Source organism: Micropterus dolomieu, linkage group LG01 (genome assembly GCF_021292245.1).
Source record: "Micropterus dolomieu isolate WLL.071019.BEF.003 ecotype Adirondacks linkage group LG01, ASM2129224v1, whole genome shotgun sequence".
NCBI lineage: Eukaryota > Metazoa > Chordata > Actinopteri > Centrarchiformes > Centrarchidae > Micropterus > Micropterus dolomieu.
The window spans coordinates 27,695,656-27,718,426 of NC_060150.1; the positions used below are offsets into that span (position 1 = coordinate 27,695,656).

Here is a 22,771-nt window from a genome sequence, read left to right on the forward strand (position 1 = left end):
AAAGGGATTCTGAATAAGGAAGGCTATCACTCCATTTTGCAACGCCATGCCATACCCAGTGGACAGCGCTTGATTGGAGCCAATTTCATCCTACAACAGGACAATGACCCTAAACAAACCTCCAAATTGTGCAAGAACTATTTAGAGCAGAAGCAGGCAGCTGGTATTCTATCGGTAATGGAGTGGCCAGCGCAGTCACCAGATCTGAACCCCATTGAGCTGTTGTGGGAGCAGCTTGACCGTATGGTACGCAAGAAGTGCCCATCCAACCAATCCAACTTGTGGGAGCTGCTTCTGGAAGCGTGGGGTGCAATTTCTCCAGATTACCTCAACAAATTAACAGCTAGAATGCCAAAGGTCTGCAATGCTGTAATTGCTGCAAATGGAGGATTCTTTGACGAAAGCAAAGTTTGATGTAAAAAAGATCTTATTTCAAATACAAAATTATTTCTAACCTTGTCAATGTCTTGACTCCATTTTCTATTCATTTCACAACGTATGGTGGTGAATAAGTGTGACTTTTCAGGAAAACACAAAATTGTTTGGGTGACCCCAAACTTTTGAACGGTAGTGTATGTACTCATTATGAGCTAGGTTGTATGTTGCATATTTTATATATTTATTTATTTTTTGTTGCTGTAGTATGTGAAGTCCATGAAAAAGCATTTCAGTATAATGTCTGTGTTCCTTCTAGCTCATTTTAATGCATGCATTCATAATGTATGACTTCATTTTAAAAGATTGTTCAATTAATTTTATACTTGTTTTTTAAGTTTTATAGGTTGACTATTTAACAACTGTCCAGGGACTACAGATGAAAAATAGTCTTTTGGCTAACTGCACTGTCCCTGCTAAATTAAACTGATTAAATAAATTAAATGGAACATAGTTAAGTTATCTAGCTAGCAGCAACCAAGCAATGAACGTTAGCTAGTAGTACCGCGTTAACATGTTGGTGACGTATACTGTACGAGACGAGAAGTTTTTCACACAAAACTAAATGTAACACTGTTTTACGACAAACATCAACTTTCTTGATGGGCAAAATTATCTTTTAAATTGACAAAGAGGATCAAAAAATAAGTTCTCTCTCACCATTCACTACCGTACATATTTTTCCCGAAATAAGGTCCCATGGGGAGCGAGGGACTTAGAGTCTCTATAGAGAAGCCAGTCAAATTTCAAAATAAAGACACCCTGTCGAGACTCAGAATCAGAAAAAAAACAATAAACACGGTTAAAACAGACACAAAAAGAAGCCATTTAACTACGTAGCCTACTTAATCACAGTAGAAGCACAAAATGCAAACACTGATTACCAAATCAACAAAATCTGAACATGTCAGTAAAATCAGGCAGGCAAAACGCTACGATTCTGAAATGCTCCTTTCATATGCAGCCTGAACTATACAGAACAAAAAACGGGGTCACAGAGAGCTATGAAGAAGGTAGAAGCACAAAAAGGACAAATTAATAACAAGTCAATAACGTGGTGCAGGCTGCACGCTCTGCTGCTGAAACACTTCTGAGACACTTCTAGTGAACTTTCATGCCGGCCTATGGACGCATCAGAATCATGGCGCAGCCGTAACGTGCCGTAGCTGGAATCCTGGACTAAGGCATACACTCAGACTGGTAGCAACACTAACCAGTCATTGCTGTACCCCACAAGAACCTATTAGACAGGCTGTCTGGAACATTGCAGGTATGGCAGAACAGTGGAAAAGACAGACAGGGACATGGAGCTTAATATAAAGATGTGGATGGTCATGGAGCTAACATGCAAAAAAAAGATTTACCTTCATCTTATGTCATCCATGTGTATGGGAAATAGAGATAAAAAACAAAGAGGAGTTTTAACTTTAATTGTAGCCTTTATACACAAGCAGTGTGGTTTTAAGACAAACTACCGTTCAGAAGTATCACATCACTTACAGTTTTTAGTGTTATCCGCCAAAAGAGGACATTTCTAAGTACATTCAACTAAATTTCTCATTTTGTTACGCTGATGGATGTGAATGATAAATAAATCATTTCCTTTGTGAGGACAAAAATACATCAATGCCACACATAGTGACTCAATGACAGATCTGTGTGAAGGTCACGCTTCTGTACGGTGGGAGGATCAACTACCACCCGTCATTTCCCTAATGCTGTAGTGGAACATTAACCTTACCATGTCTGAATGTCTCCACTAGCTTTTTAGTAACCCACTGCATCGCCTTGGCGGAGATCTTGGTCCCAAAGTTGCGGTCAAACGGAGACGGTGCTCCTCCCTTTCAAAAGATCCAAAATATATCATTTTGTTGTTGTTTTTTCACAAAACATGAGGATGACACTTGACATTCTGCATGTTTTCCATATATGCTGTGTGTAAAATTAAGCATTTGTTTTGTTCATTTGTTTCAGACTGTTTGTCTTAATATTTTAGTGTTTTGCATTTATGTCTGTATTGCTTGCTCATGTGTATTTCTAGCATTCATAATTACATTTCTTTAGTACACCATAGTGTGCACTCTCACTCTCAACTGCTGGACATATTTTTTAACAATTCATTTTTATTTATTTTACTCGTCACGTTTTAAAGATATTACATTCAGTCTGACCCAGACCCATCAGCACACCCGCCAAACTTGTTAGTTGTGCTATGTTTAAAAACGCTTAATATCATATCAAATCTCCTTTCATTTTCTCTTTCCTATATTTCATTACTTGCCGTAGACGCAACCCAATTTCCCCTTTGGAATCATCAAAGTTTTGTTTGATCCAGTTTTATCTGCCCTAATCTCAAGACACACAAAGCCAAAATACAACAAAGCCCATCCATGTAAAACGGGGATATGCATATTCATGATACAAATATAGAAAATTGTTTATTAAATCTTCCTTAGTGTCGTCGAATTGTTTCCCCAAGAAACTGCTTCAGAAGGCAATACTCCCACTTAATCAGTATGAAATGGTATGTGGCTGTGCCGACCTGCTGCATGTGTCCCAGCACATTCTTCCTGGAGTCAAACACTCCCTTCCCTTCTTCAGAGTACAGCTGGTAGATAAAGTCTGTAGTGTAGTTCTCATTACTGTTCTCGTTCCTACACACACGATAAAAAGAAAAACAGTCTGAGTCAACATTCATGCATTGTTTCTTAAGTGCTACTAGAGATGTCTGCTGCATTATCACTGACTTCATGTTACAGAGATATCAAGAGCAGCACTGCAAAATGTCAGCTGTTAAACAGATGCCATGATAAATGTGTGTGTTTACTAAATACTGAGAGCTGGAAATACTGGATTATAAGCACAGCATCAGTACCCCCAGTTATGTGTCTGTATTTTGCATTTTTACAAAATCACTAAACCCCTAAACTAACACAAATTAGACCACGGACCCCTGTTTGAGTTTGTCCCAGGGTCCCCCATGTGATAGGATTTTGGCTTTAAGATATTTTATTACAGAAAATGTGTAAAAATTATCAGAAAATCCATACAATGTGTAATCATGTTACTTACTGGACTGTGGTAATTCTGTCATAATGTTACCTGAGAACCAGTCCTCTCTGAATGCTGGTCTTCATTTTCTCTGTCAAGTGTTCAACATTGGCCTGTGGGAATATATAGTAAATGTGAGTATTGTTGAACAGTAGATGGCATTGTGCTGTAGAGGCTGTCGCAGAATTAAGCCTGAGTGCCCTCTAGTGGATGAGGTGAGAGATGACGTGTAAGGGACTGACCGTGTGTAATCAGAGAAAACAGCAGAGGCGAGGCAAGTCAATGTGGTGTGTGTGTGTGTGTGTGTGTGTGTGTGTGTGTGTGTGTGTGTGTGTGTGTGTGTGTGTGTGTGTGTGTGTGTGTGTGTGTGTGTGTGTGTGTGTCTAAGAGATGAAGAGTTACCTGCAGGTCTCTGATGTCAAATGGCTCCTCATAGATGTAGGCAGCATCAGCTCCAGCAGCCAGGCCTCCTACACTGGCCAGGTAGCCACAGTAGCCTCCCATGGTCTCAATAATGAACACTCGTCTCTTGGTCCCGCTGGCCGACTGCTTGATGCGGTCACAAGTCTGACATGCATATAAGCTCACATCGTCAGCGTACATTAAGTGATCTGAGATACCTCCAGTTAAATTTCATGTTAACATCACAGAATCATAAAGTAAACCAGCAAGATTAGAAGAGTTCTGATTAGAGATCATACACTGTTAAATTAATACACTCCATATAGAAAAACAACAAAAAAGCACTTTTCTCAAGGCCAGCATGCTTTTTTTTTCTCTCAATCTGCACAAGAGTCACATTTAAACGTTCAGGCAGATTCAAGCTAAAATGCTGAGTTCACCAGTTTGACTGGAGTTCCTGCGTGAGAATGAGAGAGCACATCAAAATAATAAACTTCAGATACATTTACAAATCAAATGTTATACACTTGGTTAATTAATATTTAGAGGGAAAACTGTCTTTTTCACTTATTTTGATAGTCCAATGCTAATAATCAGTTTGATATCAGGTGACTGATGTCAGAGTTTCAGATGTGTTAAGGGGCATGACCTAACTGCATGATGTAACTGCAGTCTGGGTAAGATTTGAGCTTTGGGCTAAAATTGTGGTAATGGCTTCGGAAGTCTTCAGAGTTGCAGCAAATACTCATGCAACACTTATGGCATTTGGAACCTGACAGTTTGAGTATTAGCACCGGACCATTAACTCCACTAAACTCATATTCATCCTCTTTGCATTAGCATCTTAAACAAAGCGGTCGAAGTTGTGCGGGCGGCGGTTTGACTGCCTTACCTCCACAATGGCATTGAGGGCCGTGTCTGCCCCGATACTTAGATCTGTGCCTGGTACATTGTTACTTATGGTGGCAGGCAGCATACACATCGGGATGCAAAACTCCTCATAGGTAGCACGAGCCTCATACAGCTGCAGCAGACTCTCAAACGCCTGAAGCGGCAGTATATGAAAACGCGTTAGAGCCACAGAAGGCTGGCCACGGAAAGAGAGAGAGAGTGGTGAATCTCTCTCAGTTTGCTAGAGCGTATCCTGCCATTCCGGCTCGTTCCGTGTGATAGTAGCAATGGCTTCCCTTTGGCAGAAAAGACGGGAGGACAGAAGTGTGAACAGAGAGACAGAGGACAGAGGAGAACGTGAAGAGAATGGAAGGACAGTGAAAGAGTGAGAACAGAGCGTTTGGGGGACACAAAATGTAGAAGTGCAAACAAAACAGCTGAAAGAAAGACAGGAGAAGACAAAGACGTGAAAGCAAGAGATGGGACAGAGGTCTGTGTGTTTGTGAGCCTCGGCAGCTCAGTGCAGTCACACTGCACAGGACAACCATATGACAGCCATTTCTGCTGTGGAAGCTCATACGCAGGCAAGACAAACACTGATCGAACCTGCATACACAGGAGGATGATGAGGAACGACGAGGACGGTGGCAAAGCCGACAGTCAGGCTTAGATGTCTTTCGGTTTATATTTACGCTGGTTGCTTAGTCTTAGTTTTTGTTAATTTGAATTACAATGATGCTTTAAACAAAACAGAAAGATGATGCTGTATTAATGTTTGAATGTATTCTTCACACAAAGAACGTCAAACGCATGTTACTGAATAAAGTTGGTGAAGGAGCTTCATCATCAATTCAAGCATAGTCACCCAACACAGTGCACGTGCTGTACAGCTGTATGTGTGAGCTAGTTAGACAACGTCAAACCTGCGTACTGTTAACCACTCATCTTGGTTGTTAATGATGTGGGAGAACACAGACAGTCAGGGAGAAGGGCAGGCACAGCAAACATGGTGGTCACTACAATCGTGCACCTCACAGCATGCCTCCATGTCGTCACTCACTTACCTGTTAGGGAAGGGAGGGATGCTACTCTGAACATGGTTTTACATTTACCAGTCATGGCTTAAAGTACAGCTACAAATCAGATTGTCTGTTTTTTTGTGTAATCTCTGATCTTTTAGTGAAATTTGATTCCAGATGTGGCTAACAGATACCATATTCCCAAAATTTAGACAGGCTGGTGAAGTATTTGAATGACTGGTAAAATGACTGAGTGAGCGATTTCTCCCTTCTTGAAACATGGCCAGCTATGTGAGCATGAGCAAGTTTGAGTTGCGTGTTTGTCTGCTTGCATGCGTGCGTGTATGTGTTTTATATCCGTCTGTGTGTTGCTGAGATCAACTAGTTCTGGTTGCCAGCACCATCACTTACAGTAGTGATGGCGTTCAGAGCCGTGTCAGCGCCAATGCTGAGGTCTGAGCCTGGCACATTATTGGAGACAGTGGCTGGGACCATGACCATGGGCACACAGAACTCGTCATATTTCCCGCGAGCCGTTAACAATTCCAGCAGTGACAGGAAGGCCTGCAGGGCAGAGCCAAGGGCTTTAGTGTCTGCAAGGGTGGAACTTTGGCAGGTTGGTTTGGTAGTGGGGTGCTACTTGCCACAAGGAAGGGAAAGACAAAAATGGAGGGTGCCAAGGGGAGGAGCCAGGTCTATCACAACGGACAGCAGCGAAACAGACAGGTACCACTCCACATACTTTAAACATTCTCTCTCTCTCACACACACAAAGCTGGTGAGCATCTAAACAGGAGTGCGTGAAATGACTGGAAAAAAAGCAGGTGCTCTCTGTTTCCAATTAAAACCAAATCATCAGATTATTTAGACAGTTACAGTGTTGCTTCACTTTTCATTCGAATTATTCAAATGTCACAAATTAACAAGCCTACTTTCTCTGTAGTAGTGTATTAAAAGTAGCGAAAATCAACCTTTGAACCAACTTTATGCTACAATTCATGTTGTTCCAGGTTTTGGCAGAGAAATTACTTTGAAGCATGATTATGTACATGACTATGGAACCATATGGTGGTGTGCTGACATAAAATGGCATAATACTGATGAAAAGGATCAACATTACAGTGTTCACTGTCTTATACTGCACATCTGACAATATCATTAGCAATGCCTCAACATTTACTTAAGTGTAGGAGCAAAAATATAACTTCTCACAGCGTCGCTAAATATGAAATATTGCATTAGCCTTTCTCTATTGAATTTTCAAAACTCAAGAGCTTATGGAAATCAAAAATAAGAATGTAGCCTCATTCGCAAAATTAGCTTGCAGAGAAAAGAGTTTTAAACGTACCTCAAATCCGCCAACAATTAGCAGTGCATTAATGTTGTGCTTCTGCATCTGCTCAGCAATTTTATCAATATGCTTTGCAGGAAGTGTTCTGAAAGAAGAAAGGGAAAGAACTACATTGTTATTTGTAAAGAAATAAATAAAGCACAAATTATACACTCCACGGCCACTTTATTAGCTACACCTGTTCAATTGCTTGTTAACACAAATAGCTAATCAGCCAATCACATGGCAGCAACTCAATGCATTTAGGCATGTAGACGTCAAGACAACTTAGTAAAGTTCAAACCGAGCATCAGAATGTGGAAGAAAGGGGACTAAAGTGACTTTGAACGTGGTATGATTGTTGGTGCCAGACGGGCTGGTCTCAGTATTTCAGAAACTGCTAATCTACTGGGATTTTCATGCACAACTAAAATATCCAGTGAGCTGCAGTTGTGTGGACGAAAATGCCTTGTTGATGTCAGAGGTCAGAGGAGACTGGACAGACGGGTTTGAGATGACAGAAAGGCAACAGTAACTCAAATGACCACTTGTTAACACCAAGGTATGCAGAGTACCATCCTGAACGCACAACACGACGAGCCTTGAAGCCGATGGGCTACAGCAGCAGAAGGCCACACCAGTCAGCTAAGAACAGGAAACTGAGGCAACAATCCAAATAGGCTCACCAAAACTGGACAAAAGAATACTGACAGAGACAGAAAAATGTTGCCTAGTCTGATGAGTCTCGATTGCAGCTGCAACATTCAGATAGTCAGGTCAAAATTTGGCGTAAACAACATGAAAACATGGGTCTGAATATGGGTCACAAGTCTATGAGGAATGTTTCCAACAACTTGTTGAAAGTTTGCCTCAAAGAATTAAGGCAGTTCAGAAGGCAAAAGGGGGTCCAAAACAGTACTAGCAAGGTGTACCTAATAAAGTGGCCGGTGAGTGTAGATAACATTCAAACAGTTACAAAGGTATAGCTGTGAATTTGGAGAGATGAAATCTGTACCCAGAGTCTACAGCAGTAATATTTACTCCAATACTCCAAGAGATGACTAACAAATCAAGACTTTACCTTTTGGTTCCAAGCAGAGATCCACCTTGTCCCGTCCATCCACCAACATCAGCCCATTTAATCTCCTTAATCTGAGGAAAGAACAGCGATTTTATTGTAGAACTCCATTACCTTTTAAATATTTCCTTCCTTCATTCTGCATTTAAATGTAAGAATCCTTTGCCTAAGATTGATCTTATTTTGTTTTTTGTCCATTTACCACACACCTTAATGCAACCAGAACCTCCTGTGTTAGCTACAATTTTGTACTATCTGACACTTCCTGCTGGGGTCTTTGTGCAGAGATTGTTAAGAGGAGAGTTCATTTTCTGGACACACTCTCTCGTCTATTACAGAGGAAGTGGACCAGTGTAAACACAGAGGTGTGTTGGCAGAGAGTCCCAGAGCACTGAAGTATAGAAATCCATTACTCCCGCTGGTCTAATCTTCTTAGGGTCAGTTGGCGCAGCCTGATTTCAGCTGGCCAGGGCACACAGGCTGTTTAACTAACCAGGGATATTGGAGCCATTTTGATGAAGATAAATGGTTGGTCAGATGGTTGGTTACATGCTGTTCTTTAAACTACAGATTGAGGGAATTTGAAAAAGTCAGAGGACGACAACAGTGAGAGGAGTGTGGAACCAGTTTTACCAGTCAAGGAGCAGGAAAATATGATGTGTCAAATTACAGCACAGTCTAACACAAAACAGATTTCACTTACAGACTGAGATTTCTTTTGTCTGAGTTTACCTTTTATTCCTCCATAATTAAATCAGGTGAGAATCATCCCACTGACTGATTACTCCAAAGCTGTGTTATACAGTCTGTGTATTCTGTTGCCCTCTATCGGTTTATTGTGGTACTGTGTCAACTCTGGCTGAGCAGGGACAGTAAGTGTGGCAAATTGGTTTACATTAATCTGAGCAGATTATCCTCTGATTATTCTTCAGTCAGCCAGCAGTGTCTGACTCACCACTTCTCTTTGACGTGTTGATTCAAACATGAAATGATTACACACAATATTTTATTTAGCTCTTGGAGTAGATTATCTGATGAATACATTTAAATTATAACATTAAATCGCCTTAGTGTGATAATCTTTCCTGAAAGGTTTTTAATTTTAAAAGATTGAGATTGCAAAGTGTGTATACATTCACCAGTATATCAGTGCTGTTGAACGCACCTGTCCTTTGGAGAATCCCTCGAACCCATCACTGACCGCAAACATCTTGTGCCCCTCAGAGATGCCCACCCTGATGGCTGAACGAACTGCAGCATTCATGCCAGCTGCAGGGGCACCAACATTCAACACCGCCACATTGAAGTTGCTCTGAGGGCATAAAACATCACAATCACACCAAATAAAGCGAGTATGTTACGGACTCTGTAGAGCGAATTAATAAATGGCTTATGGTCTGCTCTCAGCTACATGCTGGGCTTGCAGCGGTCATTATCACATGCACATGATGCAAGGGGAACTCCACAGCATGCCGTCTGCCATGCTGCCACTTCACTGATCTTCAGTCTGGCCTGCCACAGCTCCTGGCAAGGTTGAACAAGTCATTTCTCAGCGGGGAACCAGGTGTCATCTGATATCACTGCACAACAGACCCTCATGTGAAGCCTAACATGACAATTATACACTACACAGCACATAAAGGTAGCACAGCAAGCAGGCAAAAATATTATTTACTAGTCACCATGACTATAAGTCATCTTATTTTCCACAACAGCTGAGAAAATAGACTATATCTGATGGATGCCAGTATAACTAGTGTGCCATAATTATTGAACCTGTTATACTGACATTACTCAATTTTGCCAAACCACACGTTACAGGAATCCTTTACTCAGCCATTTTTTGCCAAGGATACCTCTGAAAATAGCAGCAGCCCATTGCATCATGAGTGCAGTAGCTGAGTCATTATTTGTAGGCAGATCTTTAGGAAAGTTTAAATGCATCTTGGTGGCTTGGGGAGGCCAATTCAACTCTAAAATCAGCCTGCACTCCGGGCATGTCGGGGACTGCTTCAGTATGTGTGGAAAAAGAAAACAGCTCCTGCTTAGTGTACGTCTGTGTGTGTACATGTATGGCTTGTGTTAGGAGTCAGCAAACAAAGCTGACAACACTGTCATTGTCAAGTCCCAACAGGAATGTCAAGATGTCGTGAAGTGACTTACAACTGGCAGTTCGGATTCTGGTTTACGATGAGCCAGCAGTTTGTATGTCTTCAGGTTGTTTTCGAAACTCCTGCAGTAAAACATGGGACATGTGATATTGTTAAAACAATAGTTTGGTACATTTTCACTGCCACTTACAAAAAAATACACAATGTGGGATCAAACCTGAAGGTTGTATTTTGAATTATCTGCCTAATTACTGTTTCCAACTGTTGACTGTATCTTATGTGTAAACAACAGACAGGTGGTGTTCTAAAATAGCACCATGATCCCCTTTCCCTACTACACCTGTCTTCAGTAAGCAACATCAAACTGATGCCATGTCTTGATCTTGAGTGAAGTACACAGCTTAGGTATTTCAGACTGGTCCCAGCTGTCAGTCATACCTGCCCCGAAGCCTAACTGCCTCCTCGAACCGTTTCTCATCCATGGCCTTCTGGACCTCTTGAGTCTAAGGAAAAGAAGGAGTATTTTTTCACTGTTTGAATTCAGCATTATTTTATATAATGTACACAAAGCAGAGGCTCTTTGTTTAATCAGCAAAGATTAAATATATGTAGGCATTCAGACTGTGATCTTTAAAGTAACTGCATGTAGGACTAAATGCCTTTCCAGTGTAAAGACAATGTACAATGCAAGAGTAAACATATCATCTGTTCCAGACCAAAAAAGTTGCTACTATGCAACTTTGTTTTGACCTGAGCCATTTCACAAAATCTGAAAATAATAGAAAACAGTGACAAGATTTTCCCTTGAGTTCTGTCAAAATCCAAACATGACGTGTGAGTGCAACAACAAAGCCTCTTTCTGCGTTTATATGGGGTGAGCTGTTATTACGTCACCATCCTGCAGGCACTGCCAAAAGCTTCAGATAATCATTAACCAGACACAACTGCCTCTCAAACAATACAACTCTCTTGTGAACATTAGTGCCACTCCAGGCCTGATGGGCTCCTCTGTTTGTCATCATTACTTATGCTCCTCCAATTTGTCTCCATTGACTCTGCCTCGCTGAGTCCAGAAGAGTCAGTTCCCAGTGTGTGTTTGTATGTGCTTCGCAGTTTCCCCTCTCTCGTCAGCACCCATACTTTTGTAAATATGTGCTTGTGTGTATGTGAGTGACTATGTATTGAATGTGTGGAAGTCCTGGCCTGTTTCCAGCCCAGTCCGGTGCCTACCATCTGTACACACTCCATCAGAGGCAGGCGCACCGATTGGTTACCGCACAGAGAGACCACACAGGCTGGCGTGTTGGCTGTGGTCTCCAGAAGGGCAAGAACAGCCTCCACACCCATTCGACTGGCCTGTGTGAGAAAACACACACACAGATAAAAAAATGCATCATCCTCACTATCAAAACCTCATTTGTTTCTCCTGTAAACCTGCAATGTTTTCTTTACCAACACACTCATCCCCAAATCCAGTGATTTCTTTTCCACACTGAACACAACATTGGACTAAATCCTCCACATCTTTTTCTCTGCTTTAGTGTGTAGTTAGTTTGTGGTAAACATGAAGACATTGTCGCACGGTGTCTGTGATGCAGTGCTTCACATGCTGACCCATAAATCTGTTATTATGCTAAAATAGGGGTCCTTTTCTCCTCAGACACATAAAGGATTAAACAGGAAATGTTCTGAACTTATAGTATATAGAGAATTTCTACTTTAAATGCTATGAGTAAAAGATCACAGATGTAAATTGTAGTAAAAGAAAGACAAATAAATCACATCCAACAATGTTATGGTTCTAAAGTCAGTATAGAACCTTTTTTCGATTAGGGCTGATTATTTCCTAAAAATAAATTCGACTTGTCTATAAAAGGTCAGACAATTGTGTAAAATGCCTGTTAAAATGTCCCACAGCCCAAGGAGATCTATTTAGATTCCATGTTTTATTCAAACCTAAGCCCAAAGATATTCAGTTTGCTGTCATAGACTAAGAAAAGCTTTCAAATCCTGATATTCAAGAAGCTGCAACCAACAAATACTAATACTAAAATGATTAATCGATAAGCAAAATGGTTAAAGATTAATTTTCTGTTGATAATTACAGACTGATTGACTAATCAATGGAAGTGGTGGACCTACCAGTATGCGGTCAAAAGCAGAAGGGGTCCCTCCTCTCTGCACATGCCCCAGGATTGTCACTCGCGTGTCGAAACCCAAGCATTTAACAACAAGCTAGGAGGATACAATGTACAGGCCTTAGCAAACACTGTGGCAACATATTTTGTTATTCCTCTAATGTGAAACACCACGGTAAATTTATTTATTTTAACTTAATGGAAAATGGTACTAACTCATCTCATGCATATTAGTAATGCAGCTAAATGTGAAATAATGTCTGCAATAGAGCTATACTGTGAAATAAATGTATATTCTAAAATGCATACATATATGGACCAACACATCACATACACACACAAAAAAAACACAATAAAAAAGCAGAAGAGAAGGGGAAACAGCAAAGCACAAGCAAGCCATTCTAATTTTTCAGTCATGTTAGCAGAGAGCTCTTAGCTTAAACTGAACATCACAGAAGACCCCAAGCAGGAAGTGCTTTCAATTAAATGGTGATACTTAGGTACTATACAAAATAAAAAAAACAATGCCTTCAAATAAATAGTTAGTGCAATGTCATGGCATTCAGTGATAATCTCCACGAGCAAATTTACAGTGTAAAAGCATCAAAAGACACAAAACCTAACCTAGTGAGTGAGGCAGTTATAAATCAGTCCAGGCTGTGAGGTTTAGTGAAGGTATCTGCTCAGGGTTTTACAGCAGTACAGGGTTCCCACACATTTTTACCAATACATTTTCTAACCTTCTCCGTAATGACTTACCCCATTTCTTTGATGTTATTAATAAATACATTTAAAATAGGTAGGCCTACAAAGTGATCATAGGGCGCAATAATGAGGCTCTTACTCCAGTGTGCTATGCCCTAAAACAGGTATTGCATTATACAAATGCAGCGTGGAATGTTACTCGCTCGTCACTAGCTACATGTGTATAATGTGATACTAGTGATTTGAACATATTAGAAGGTATTTTGCATAACATTTGACAAGTTTTGGGATTTTAATGAACATGCCAAAACAATGTATATATAAAACCTTTCCAAAACATTCTGTTAATTCCAAACAATTTCAAAGCCTGGAAAACAGGTTTTCTAATTCCCTAACTTTTCTAGGAGTTTAATTACCATGGGAACCCTGAGTAGTAGTAGTAGTTGTTGTTGTATGGTGAAAGCAGTCTTACCAAAACTAGAGAGTGTGTCTGATAGAGCACTCACAGCAACAGTGTCAAAGCCACACCAGGGCAGCAGTACAGTAGTAGTCAGGCTTGAAGCTGGAACTTGCCACACAAAGCACTGTACTTACATTCTTGATATAGTCAGTGGTAATGGGCATGTTGTTCTGATCAATCGCCCCTTCAGCTACAATTATGATATTCAGCCTTTTCATCCCTGCTCGGTTCTACAGGAGGGGTGGTGGAGAAACAACATGACAGAAAAACTGAGACTGTGGCTGTGACATGGACTTTCAGAAGCATGGGGGCCAGACGATGCTAACAGCCAGAGAGCTGATAAAGACTGTGTCTGTTTGCACTTTGTGATCAGCAATATCCTGCCAACATTATTGCTTGCCATCACGGCATTATTGTGGACTTAGCATGCATGATCATGATTATCTTATCAGGAGTAGGATGGATCTTTTCCTCGCTCACATTAACATCTTCTGATTTTATATTCTGATGCTAATTATGATGGCAAACAAACCGTGAAACAGAATTTTGAGGTCAGTTGTGGCTCATAAGACTGATTTCCATCAGTCGTGTCTCCATGCTTCTGGCTTCCCCTTTCTTTGCACTTAGGTACTCACATCCTTGACCAAACTAGAGGTTATAGGCTTCCCATGCCTGTCAATGGCTCCCTCTGCAACTATGATTATGTTCAGCCTTGTGCCCCTGGAACGGGTCTAAATCATAGAACAATAGCATGTGTCCAAAGCAAAAAACACAATAAGACACCGGACGACTGAGACTAAACACTTTCCTCAGTCAGGATTAATTCCTTGCAGATAAAAAGAAGTTGTGCAGAATAACAATGACATTGTCATGTTAAACAAGACTGCTAGGAAACATTATATAGCATTGGCACCGGTACAATATGGTTCACTGGGTTCACTGTGGGGAACAAATAAGATCGTTTTACCGCTGACAGTTTCTGACACATCTTATCCTCCCAGCCGTCCTCTGGGGGCATCTCAGGGATCAACACCCAGTCAGCACCACAAGCCAGGGCGCTCACCAAGGCAAGGTAGCTAGGATAAAACCCAAACAGATCACTGTGTATGTAAACAGAGGTGGTAATGGTCTCTGTCGCTGTCTCAGGAATTGTGTTTGTGAATATGCTATTAAGTTAATTAAATGCATTCTTACCCGCAGTGTCGGCCCATGACCTCTAACACAAATGTCCTCTGGTGACTGGAGGATCAGAACACAAATTACGACTTAACAGTGCATCTGTGTAATACAGCACCAGAGTGATGTATGATCAACAGATAGTTTAAATATGATGCTGAATTGACCTGAAATTACCCTAAAACCATTTTCTTGCATGGGCAGAGGTTTTCAAAGTAAAAGGCAGGCCTCCCCAGGAGAGCTCCATACAGTTACATTACTTACTACACTATTTGTAATCAAAAGAAGATCACATAGAAAAGCCTAAATGTGTGTGATTTAATAAAATAGATAGTTCAGAGAAACAGTGGTTTTGGGGAACATTACAGTTTTTCCAACTTTATCCCTTTAAAACCTACAGGAGCGTCTGTAGTTGGCGTCTGGCATCCAGGAATTAAGCAAATCAAAGCAAGTAAACTAAAGGTGAGGGGGGCACCTTTTTCCAGGCTTTGTCTGAGGGGAGGCCCACAGTCTCAGACTTTGTAAACCCTGTGCTAGAGCAATGGAGATACTCAGCATCACAGTAATTATAGTAAGCATCCTATTCAGGACTTAAAATGGACTTTGCATTATCCAACTTTTACATGCCAGTTTACGATGTACTACTGTTCATAGCCATAGTTCATAGTTCAAATTAATCACACAGGTATAAATAAACAAATACAGCCCCTCTTCACCTCTGAGCAGTTGTCATAATTGCGTCCACCACCTCGATGATTCTGTGCAGAGCAGAGTCAGTACCGATTGTCATGTCAGTTCCACAGAAGTCGTTATCAATGGAGCCAACCATCCCCACAATGTGAAGGGCCGAATACTTCTGAACGGCATCGGCTTCGATCAAGCCTGGAAGGAGCAGGAAGTCAGGGTTTAACCAGTGTTAAAGTCTGTGTTTTCCAATGTGTTTTTACGGGATACAGAACAGGTTACTCTCACAGCTTGTTGTCAAAATATAACTGCTGAGGTCAGGGGAAATTATATTATTGAATAGGAGAATTTAATAATATAGAATAAAGAGGAGAACTATAACAATAATATTAATAATAATTGTTGTTGTTTTAAGTGATTATTTGACTTTAAGGTGGTCGCCAAAGTATCCTTTGGTCAACTTTGTAAATATTTAATCTGACCATATCAGTTACATATTAGAGTTACATATCCCCTGAATTCACAAAAGGCTGCACTGAGAAACTCCACATTAACCATAAGTGAGTGCTTTTTATTAAAAAGAAATGTGAACGAGTCAGAAAGAGCAAAAAAAAAATAAAAATGCATCAAATCTGGCATTATTTCGATTCATAGCAAAGCACATCCTAAAGTTTCCTACTAGCGAATAGTGTTCTAATATGGGGAGAGCATCGAGAGGATGTGGGATGTGCAAACTATCTAACCTACAAACAGATTAGCCTGCTAAAACTGGCAAGTACAGCGGCGAGTAAGTGTGGAAACAAAATCTGTAAGTTGTGACAGATGTGTTTTCTAGCGTCACCATAGCTGGTGCCACAGTGCAGGGTTTTCAGCAGAGTGGGTACACCTTAACCCAAGAAAACAGTATCAGGGTAAAGCAAAGAGGAGGTTCAGCTTTCCTCTGTACCTTGCTCCACCAGCTCCGTCAGAAGCCCACTCCACTCCTCCCTGAAGAGGTTGGCTCCTGTCAGACTGCCATCTCCACCGATCACACACAGGTTGGTGATTCCGTGCTGCACCAGGTTGTGAGCTGCCTTCAGGCGTCCCTCATGGGTGCGAAACTCTTTACAGCGGGCACTGCCAATGACAGTCCCACCCTGATGACGACAGGTGTGTCTTCAACCAAAAACATCCTCTTTTCCTGTGACTCTAATGCCGCGTTCCAGACTGCTCGGAACTGGGAAATTTCCAAGCTCCAACCTCAAAGTGTTCCAGGTGCATGACGCCGAAAGTGAACAAAAACCATTGCTGACCGTGACAAAGTGTACACACAGTTGCACCCTCAGCAGTGCCTTGGGTGTTAATTAAAAGGATGGCAGTTTAAATGCAGACAACTGACATAAATAGCCTATATGTTACTAGTTAACTGTGTACCCCTCTAGCTACATCAGTTGTAGGTTACACTTCCTAATGTTTTGACATTTTTAACATTAACTTTTATGCAGAGAAGATGACTTCATGAGATTCTTTACCGTAGCCAGCTACCTAATAGGCCCAACATATTTCTACATCAATCATATGTATTATTTTAATTTAAATACATGTAAATATACTTTTTGTTGCCTTTTAGTTTATGGTTTACTATTTACAATATGTGCTTCCATGGCCACTGACATTGTTTTGTGACGTCATTCAGCTGCTTCTCGTGAAGTCGGGGTACATATTTTTTCTCCGAGTTCAAAAGTAGGAAATCTGACTTCAAGTGGAGTTCCAGGATAGTTTTTCTAGTTGGAGGTCGGAAATTTCCCAATTCCGAGTTGCCTGGAACGCAGCATAAGTCCCTCAGCTTCTTTCTCACAATCACTTCTGTGTACTTGGTGCAGTGTCTTGCTTGAGGACAGAGTACACACTGCTGATCATCTGTCATATGTTGATGTTTGTATATTGTTCCTCAAATGTAAGTCACTTTGGAAAAAAGCATCTGCCAAATGAGTAAATGTTTTTCATTTAAAGTACAAGAATATGAAAAATGTGATAACTATACATTCTTTAAGAGTATTTAATGTTTAACAGAAATCCACAGATGAGAGAGCTGTTTATAGAGTCCATTTAGTAACTGCATTAGATGTGTGGAATGCTGCCTATTATAATTACTCACCACTTGTAGCATGCTGGAGACGCTTTCCCATGAGGCTTCCTTAATGTTCTCTCCACCGTCCACCATACCCTGATATCCCTGATAAAAAAAAAAGATTAGGCTTCTTGGTAAATTAATACAAAATATGTCAAAACTAGGAATGCACCGATTCGACACTTCTATCGGATATCTGCCTGATACTTATTCAAATAGCTGTATCAGGTATTGGTGACAACAGGCTCGATCTGGGGCTAATCAATTACGTTTGTACTACGCGATGAATCAGCAGTGTGCCGGAAGACCCGAACATTTTGCTAGAGTGACAACATAGCATTTTTAGACTCTTCAACAAGAAAGCTATAAGAAGTAAGTTCTGTGGAAGAAGCGTCTTCTGTATTCTCAGTATGGATATCATGGCAGAGGCTGCAAGGAGACAGAAGATTTTGGGTGAAGCGAGGAATAGAAAAAGAGAGAGTGACAAAACAAGAGACCAGACAAGAGTAAATATCAGACTGGCTTTAACTCATTGGCCTGAGCTAAAAGCTAAAAGGATGCAGGACACATGCCAAGCTGGTCTTCTTTCTGTTGGACTAATAAGAAATAACCTGGCTTGCTATGTTTTGTACCGTTGTCAAAAATCACCCACAGACAGAGGTTTAGCCTATAGCTATAGATCTAGAGTTGATGTCAGCAAATTTACTAAATAACACAGTCAGACATTTGTATTGTTATGTGAGAGCTGTTGTGTCGGTTGCTCTCTAACTTTGTAGGCTAGTTTGCCACCCAAGTTTAAGCAACAAATATGCTGCGGCTGTGGCGAGCCAAAGCTGTGCGAGTGGCCAACATAATTGGGCTCAGCAGCCTCTATGGACATAAGCTAAGAAGATAAAACAAGGACAACCAAGAGCTTTGTGAAATAAAAGGCTGCAAGACACACGCTCAGCTGGCATTCTTTCTGTGTACACAGTTGGACAACTAAGTAATATTGCTATGTCTCGTGTTGTTGCACTTGCTTGATGTTTGGCTGTGTTAGCAAAGTTGTCGACTTGCTAGTTTTTTATCATAAAGTAATCATAACAAATGCACGTGTACAGCTGTCCTTATTTACAACAGCAGTGAATTACACTCTGAAACAGTCGAGGCGCCAAATCTTACATGTTATGTTACACATGATGAATGATTCCCAATCTCTTCCTCACAGTGAGGAAAACAGCTTTTTAATTTTATACTGGTACCAGATCTGTACTTGGCATCGACCTGCACCCAAAGCCCAGGCATTAGTATCAGGACTGAAGAAGTCAATGCATCCTTACTCAAATCAGATACTCCAAGCAACATTATGCTACCAGCTGGAGTGATGTGGACTCAGGTCATCATCACTCAGAATGAAATAAATATTTCAACTTAATGCAATACCAGAGAATAGTACAAATATGTAATTGTGAGTGTCCTGCAGACGTGTGCAGGAGAACACCCAGAGTACTGCTGTACCTAAGTGGGAGGAGAGTTTTAGATGAAGCATCTGCTAAAGCCTTAAGTCAGTTATGTAACCACACGCTGAGCGAGGAGGTGCAAGACATCCACAGATGTGCAGGGATCACAGGATGAGCATGCAGAGCTCGGCCCTCGCCAAACCTCCTCTAACCCTTTCCATGTGCTACATGTGCAGCCATCCCTTCATGAAATGCATTAATTTAAAACACCTGTCACTGCTTCAAATGTCTTTGACACCGAGTTGCTAAAAAAATCAATTTCCTTATACTTCTGCTGTGTTTAAAAAACTTGAATAATTACACATTTTACCTACAGCGTTATGCATAAAAGGTATGCAAATTTTTATTTTAAAATGTACAGGTATTAGTATGTACAGATTATGTGGCTGCAAGTCATGTTTTCCTACTTCAGACCTACTTCTATAGCACAAAATAAACCATCAACAGTGGCATAAAGGTCTTAATAATGATTATCATAACACACGGGCTCACCTCATGAATGAAATAAACTTTTGCTCCCACATATAACCCCATTCGAACCACAGCACGTACAGCAGCATTCATCCCTGGGAAAAAAGGACACAAAAAAAGTCATCTTAACCATAAAACAAACTTTCTGCAACACTGCAGTGATGAGCAGGGTCAAGTTAACCTTTAAAGAGGGAAAACACATATGTTTCAACTGCAGCAAATCATTGTAAAATCCTATTTTTCCATGGCTGTTCCACAGTTGCTGCACAGATCTTTATTTCATCTTTGTCATAACAGCTAGCTCTCTCTAAGAGACAGTGTATGTTAGTGTGTGTGTAAGTACAGCCTATGTGTGTTGTTTACAGTGTCTAAATGATGTTTGGGCATAATGTTTTTTTCAACACAGCCACACTGCCATTTATGGTCAAAATTTTTCCTAGCGCCTCCTCCAGCCTCTCAGTTACTTTGTGGTTAGTCCAAGTGAACTCAGTAAGGCTGCTCTGAGACTGATGGCAGGTTAGCTTACAGGCTTACGGTGGGAATAATGGATAATGCTTTCCCACAGCAGGCAGACAGGATCTTGGCCGACTGGAGGAGATATAAACACAAGAAAGGACTGAGCTTCCTTTCTCTGCACAAACTGGTGAACACTACAGCAATGGCAGCCAAGCAGTGCTGTTACTAAGCAACACAAGGGTTTAAGCCATTGAGGCAGTGGTGAAAACAGCAAAGAAAGTGAAAAGACAGAGAAACTTGCAAGGTAAACTGTACTAGGAAGTAAAATGCGCTTAGAAATACCATTAGAAAGGGACCATCCTGTCCAGTGTAACAGCCAATGACCTATTTATTCATTACATAACTATGTTCAAATGAACATCCTTGTTTAATCACAGTTGACGAACACAGAAGAGGTTCAGAGACTGAGAAATGGAAAGACTGAGATAAAATATCCAAGAAATGTATCTTTCATGTCTCTTGTCATACTAGATGTCTTCATCAAAGCTAAACGTTGTTAAGTTGGGCCTTCTCATTCTGCAGGACTGACACTTTCTTGTGCACAGTGAGCGAAAAGACAAAGGCAAAGCTACATAATGCCCTCTGACACTGACATTCAGCTCCTGTCATGCATGCCACAGCCTCATTGCTTTGCTCTGGGGCCAACTGTGTGTGTGTGTGTGTGTGTGTGTGTCAAAAATGAATCCTAAAACCACCCACCAAGGATCGACTCATTTCTCCTGAGCCACAGCTATAGTGTAGAACTTGGCAAATAATAAAACTGCACAAAACTGTATTGCTGCTTCTTGCTGACAGGGAAGTGCAGAAAGAAGAGGATTCAAGCTAAAACGACATCTCCAGGCTGACCTCCTGCAGGCCTTTTAAACAAGTCATAGTGAAAAAAAGCACCGCTGTAAATAATAAAAGGATTTCTGGCTGAATTCCATTTAGCTGCATTGGTTTGTGTTGTGCAGGGCTTAGTAGGACACTTGAATACAACAGAGCCATCATTAATGGTATTAGTAACACCTGTGCTTATCCTACTATCACTGCTCAAAATGTCTGCTGCGGAAAGAAGATGATTTTCTAGTTAACGGACACAAATATACCTGAGCCTCAATAACACCTGGTTAATCGACAACACACTTAGACTGATATATTTCTGATATCTTAGGTTGAATGTCATTTTACTATATTAGATTTTAAAAACTCAATGTTATGATGGATTTATAAAATATTCCATTGGCATGTAATAGGCCTACTAGTTATATTGAATTTCTCCTTGCGGGATTAATAAAGTATATCTAAACTAACAGAAACTACTTATTATTTACATGTAGTGCTGTACATCGTGTATTCAGTCAAATCAAGACGCGAGCCGGTGGCCACGTGACTAGGGTTTCCTCTATGACGCAAGACCGACTGGCAGGGATGTAGCTGAGATGTATGCAGCTCATCACGTACGCAGGATGCAGGCATCCCACCACTGGCCCACGCTGTGACTGAAAACCAGCATGTTGATTAGGCTGTTTTGCAGTTTCTGCTTGTCATCGTACACGTTGACCAGTAACTTAGCACAACCCGCAATGCAGTGGCCTGCGAGTTTCCGGCTGTCACTGATTCTTCCACGTTAGCCTCATTATGCTGGCTTCAATTAAATGGTAACATAAAGTCGTCCGTTCTAATGCACTAATACATTCGTGCCCGTGATTATGAAAAGACGACACGGCTCGACAGCTCTCTAAACTTCATCATACGTAGCGATAAACATGCCACCAAACCGGTGACTAACGGATGCTGTTAGCAAATTAGCAGGATGTGACATGTTAGCATGCTAGCCGGCGGGGCAACTGAATGAATGGCCAAAACTTAAGATTTGTGTTTATACATTTAACGTTAGCTGCAGCAAAATGCGTTGTACACGGCAATAAGAAAGGCACCGTGACTCCACTAACACTACAGCATCCCGTAGTTGCAAGAAGAGTACTGACAATGACAGCCTCACATATCCGTGAAACTGTCCCCCCCGACAGTTTACCTTGAGCATCCCCTCCGCTTGTCAGCACGGCGATAGCTTTCCCCGCTCCCGACAGGTTCTCAAAGAATATTTTCTTGCTGTCTGGCTGCGCCATTTTCACAGCGGTTCAGTATATATTCGAGTCCAAATCGATAAAATAATACAACGGGCCCGCAATTGAAAGTAGCTGTGGTGAAATGATGAAGGGCAACAGTCGCTCGCCCCCTCTACCGCTGTTTGCCCGCTATGTGCTGCTTCTTCTCCCTGTTCCGCATCTGTTCCTCGATTTGCATAGACTGGCAGGCAGAGTGATTGACATTGTTGTTAGCCAACCACATCTCGGTTTAAGAAGATTTCCTTTTACTTTAAACCAATGGTAAAGAAGGTGATGTCTGTGAAGATTCTCAGGCATACAGGATGGCTTTTTCCTTTATTGGATAACGTAGATGATCTGGGCGGGACAGACAGTGACAGGAGGGATGATGGTGAACGAGGTTGACTTGGGCAAAATTCCTGTCCGAAATATGTCGGACAAAGCACCCTGCTGCAGGTTAAATGGAAGAGTGCTGAACTGAACCATAGTTACAATGTAGCAGCGTCACATTGCTGAAATGGCACAGTGTAGCAATGTAGCGATTATAGTGGCAGTTCAATAAATACATTTGAACTTCCTTGAAGCTAATTGATTCCCCTGGCCCC

The 22,771-nt window shown here is 41.2% G+C and overlaps 2 protein-coding genes across 14 annotated transcripts in view; both read right to left on the reverse strand.

Annotated features, from left to right (window-relative positions):
• pfkpa (phosphofructokinase, platelet a) overlaps nucleotides 1-22,396 on the reverse strand; it is a 25,918-nt gene extending 3,522 nt beyond the window's left edge. Inside the window, exons 1-21 of one of the 11 annotated variants that reach the window (XM_046062936.1) lie at nucleotides 22,094-22,396; nucleotides 19,582-19,655; nucleotides 17,618-17,695; nucleotides 16,427-16,616; nucleotides 15,513-15,678; nucleotides 14,815-14,859; nucleotides 14,588-14,696; nucleotides 13,755-13,850; nucleotides 12,460-12,552; nucleotides 11,548-11,673; nucleotides 10,756-10,820; nucleotides 10,370-10,439; nucleotides 9,372-9,518; nucleotides 8,210-8,280; nucleotides 7,147-7,234; nucleotides 6,210-6,362; nucleotides 3,889-4,053; nucleotides 3,538-3,599; nucleotides 2,978-3,089; nucleotides 2,177-2,276; nucleotides 1,800-1,805 (exon numbers count right to left, since the gene is read on the reverse strand). In XM_046062936.1, the coding sequence (XP_045918892.1) occupies nucleotides 1,800-1,805; nucleotides 2,177-2,276; nucleotides 2,978-3,089; nucleotides 3,538-3,599; nucleotides 3,889-4,053; nucleotides 6,210-6,362; nucleotides 7,147-7,234; nucleotides 8,210-8,280; nucleotides 9,372-9,518; nucleotides 10,370-10,439; nucleotides 10,756-10,820; nucleotides 11,548-11,673; nucleotides 12,460-12,552; nucleotides 13,755-13,850; nucleotides 14,588-14,696; nucleotides 14,815-14,859; nucleotides 15,513-15,678; nucleotides 16,427-16,616; nucleotides 17,618-17,695; nucleotides 19,582-19,655; nucleotides 22,094-22,187 (2,110 nt within the window). In that variant the 5' untranslated portion in view covers nucleotides 22,188-22,396. Of the gene's footprint in view, nucleotides 1-1,799; nucleotides 1,806-2,176; nucleotides 2,277-2,977; nucleotides 3,090-3,537; nucleotides 3,600-3,888; nucleotides 4,054-4,780; nucleotides 4,934-6,209; nucleotides 6,363-7,146; nucleotides 7,235-8,209; nucleotides 8,281-9,371; nucleotides 9,519-10,369; nucleotides 10,440-10,755; nucleotides 10,821-11,547; nucleotides 11,674-12,459; nucleotides 12,553-13,754; nucleotides 13,851-14,255; nucleotides 14,352-14,587; nucleotides 14,697-14,814; nucleotides 14,860-15,512; nucleotides 15,679-16,426; nucleotides 16,617-17,617; nucleotides 17,696-19,581; nucleotides 19,656-20,775; nucleotides 20,911-22,093 lie in introns of those variants that run through there. The other 10 variants (XM_046062928.1, XM_046062920.1, XM_046062968.1 and 7 more) reach the window with 10 other exon arrangements.
• LOC123979218 (WD repeat-containing protein 37-like) overlaps nucleotides 1-22,771 on the reverse strand; it is a 1,096,407-nt gene that overhangs the window by 703,878 nt on the left and 369,758 nt on the right. The window lies entirely within an intron of this gene.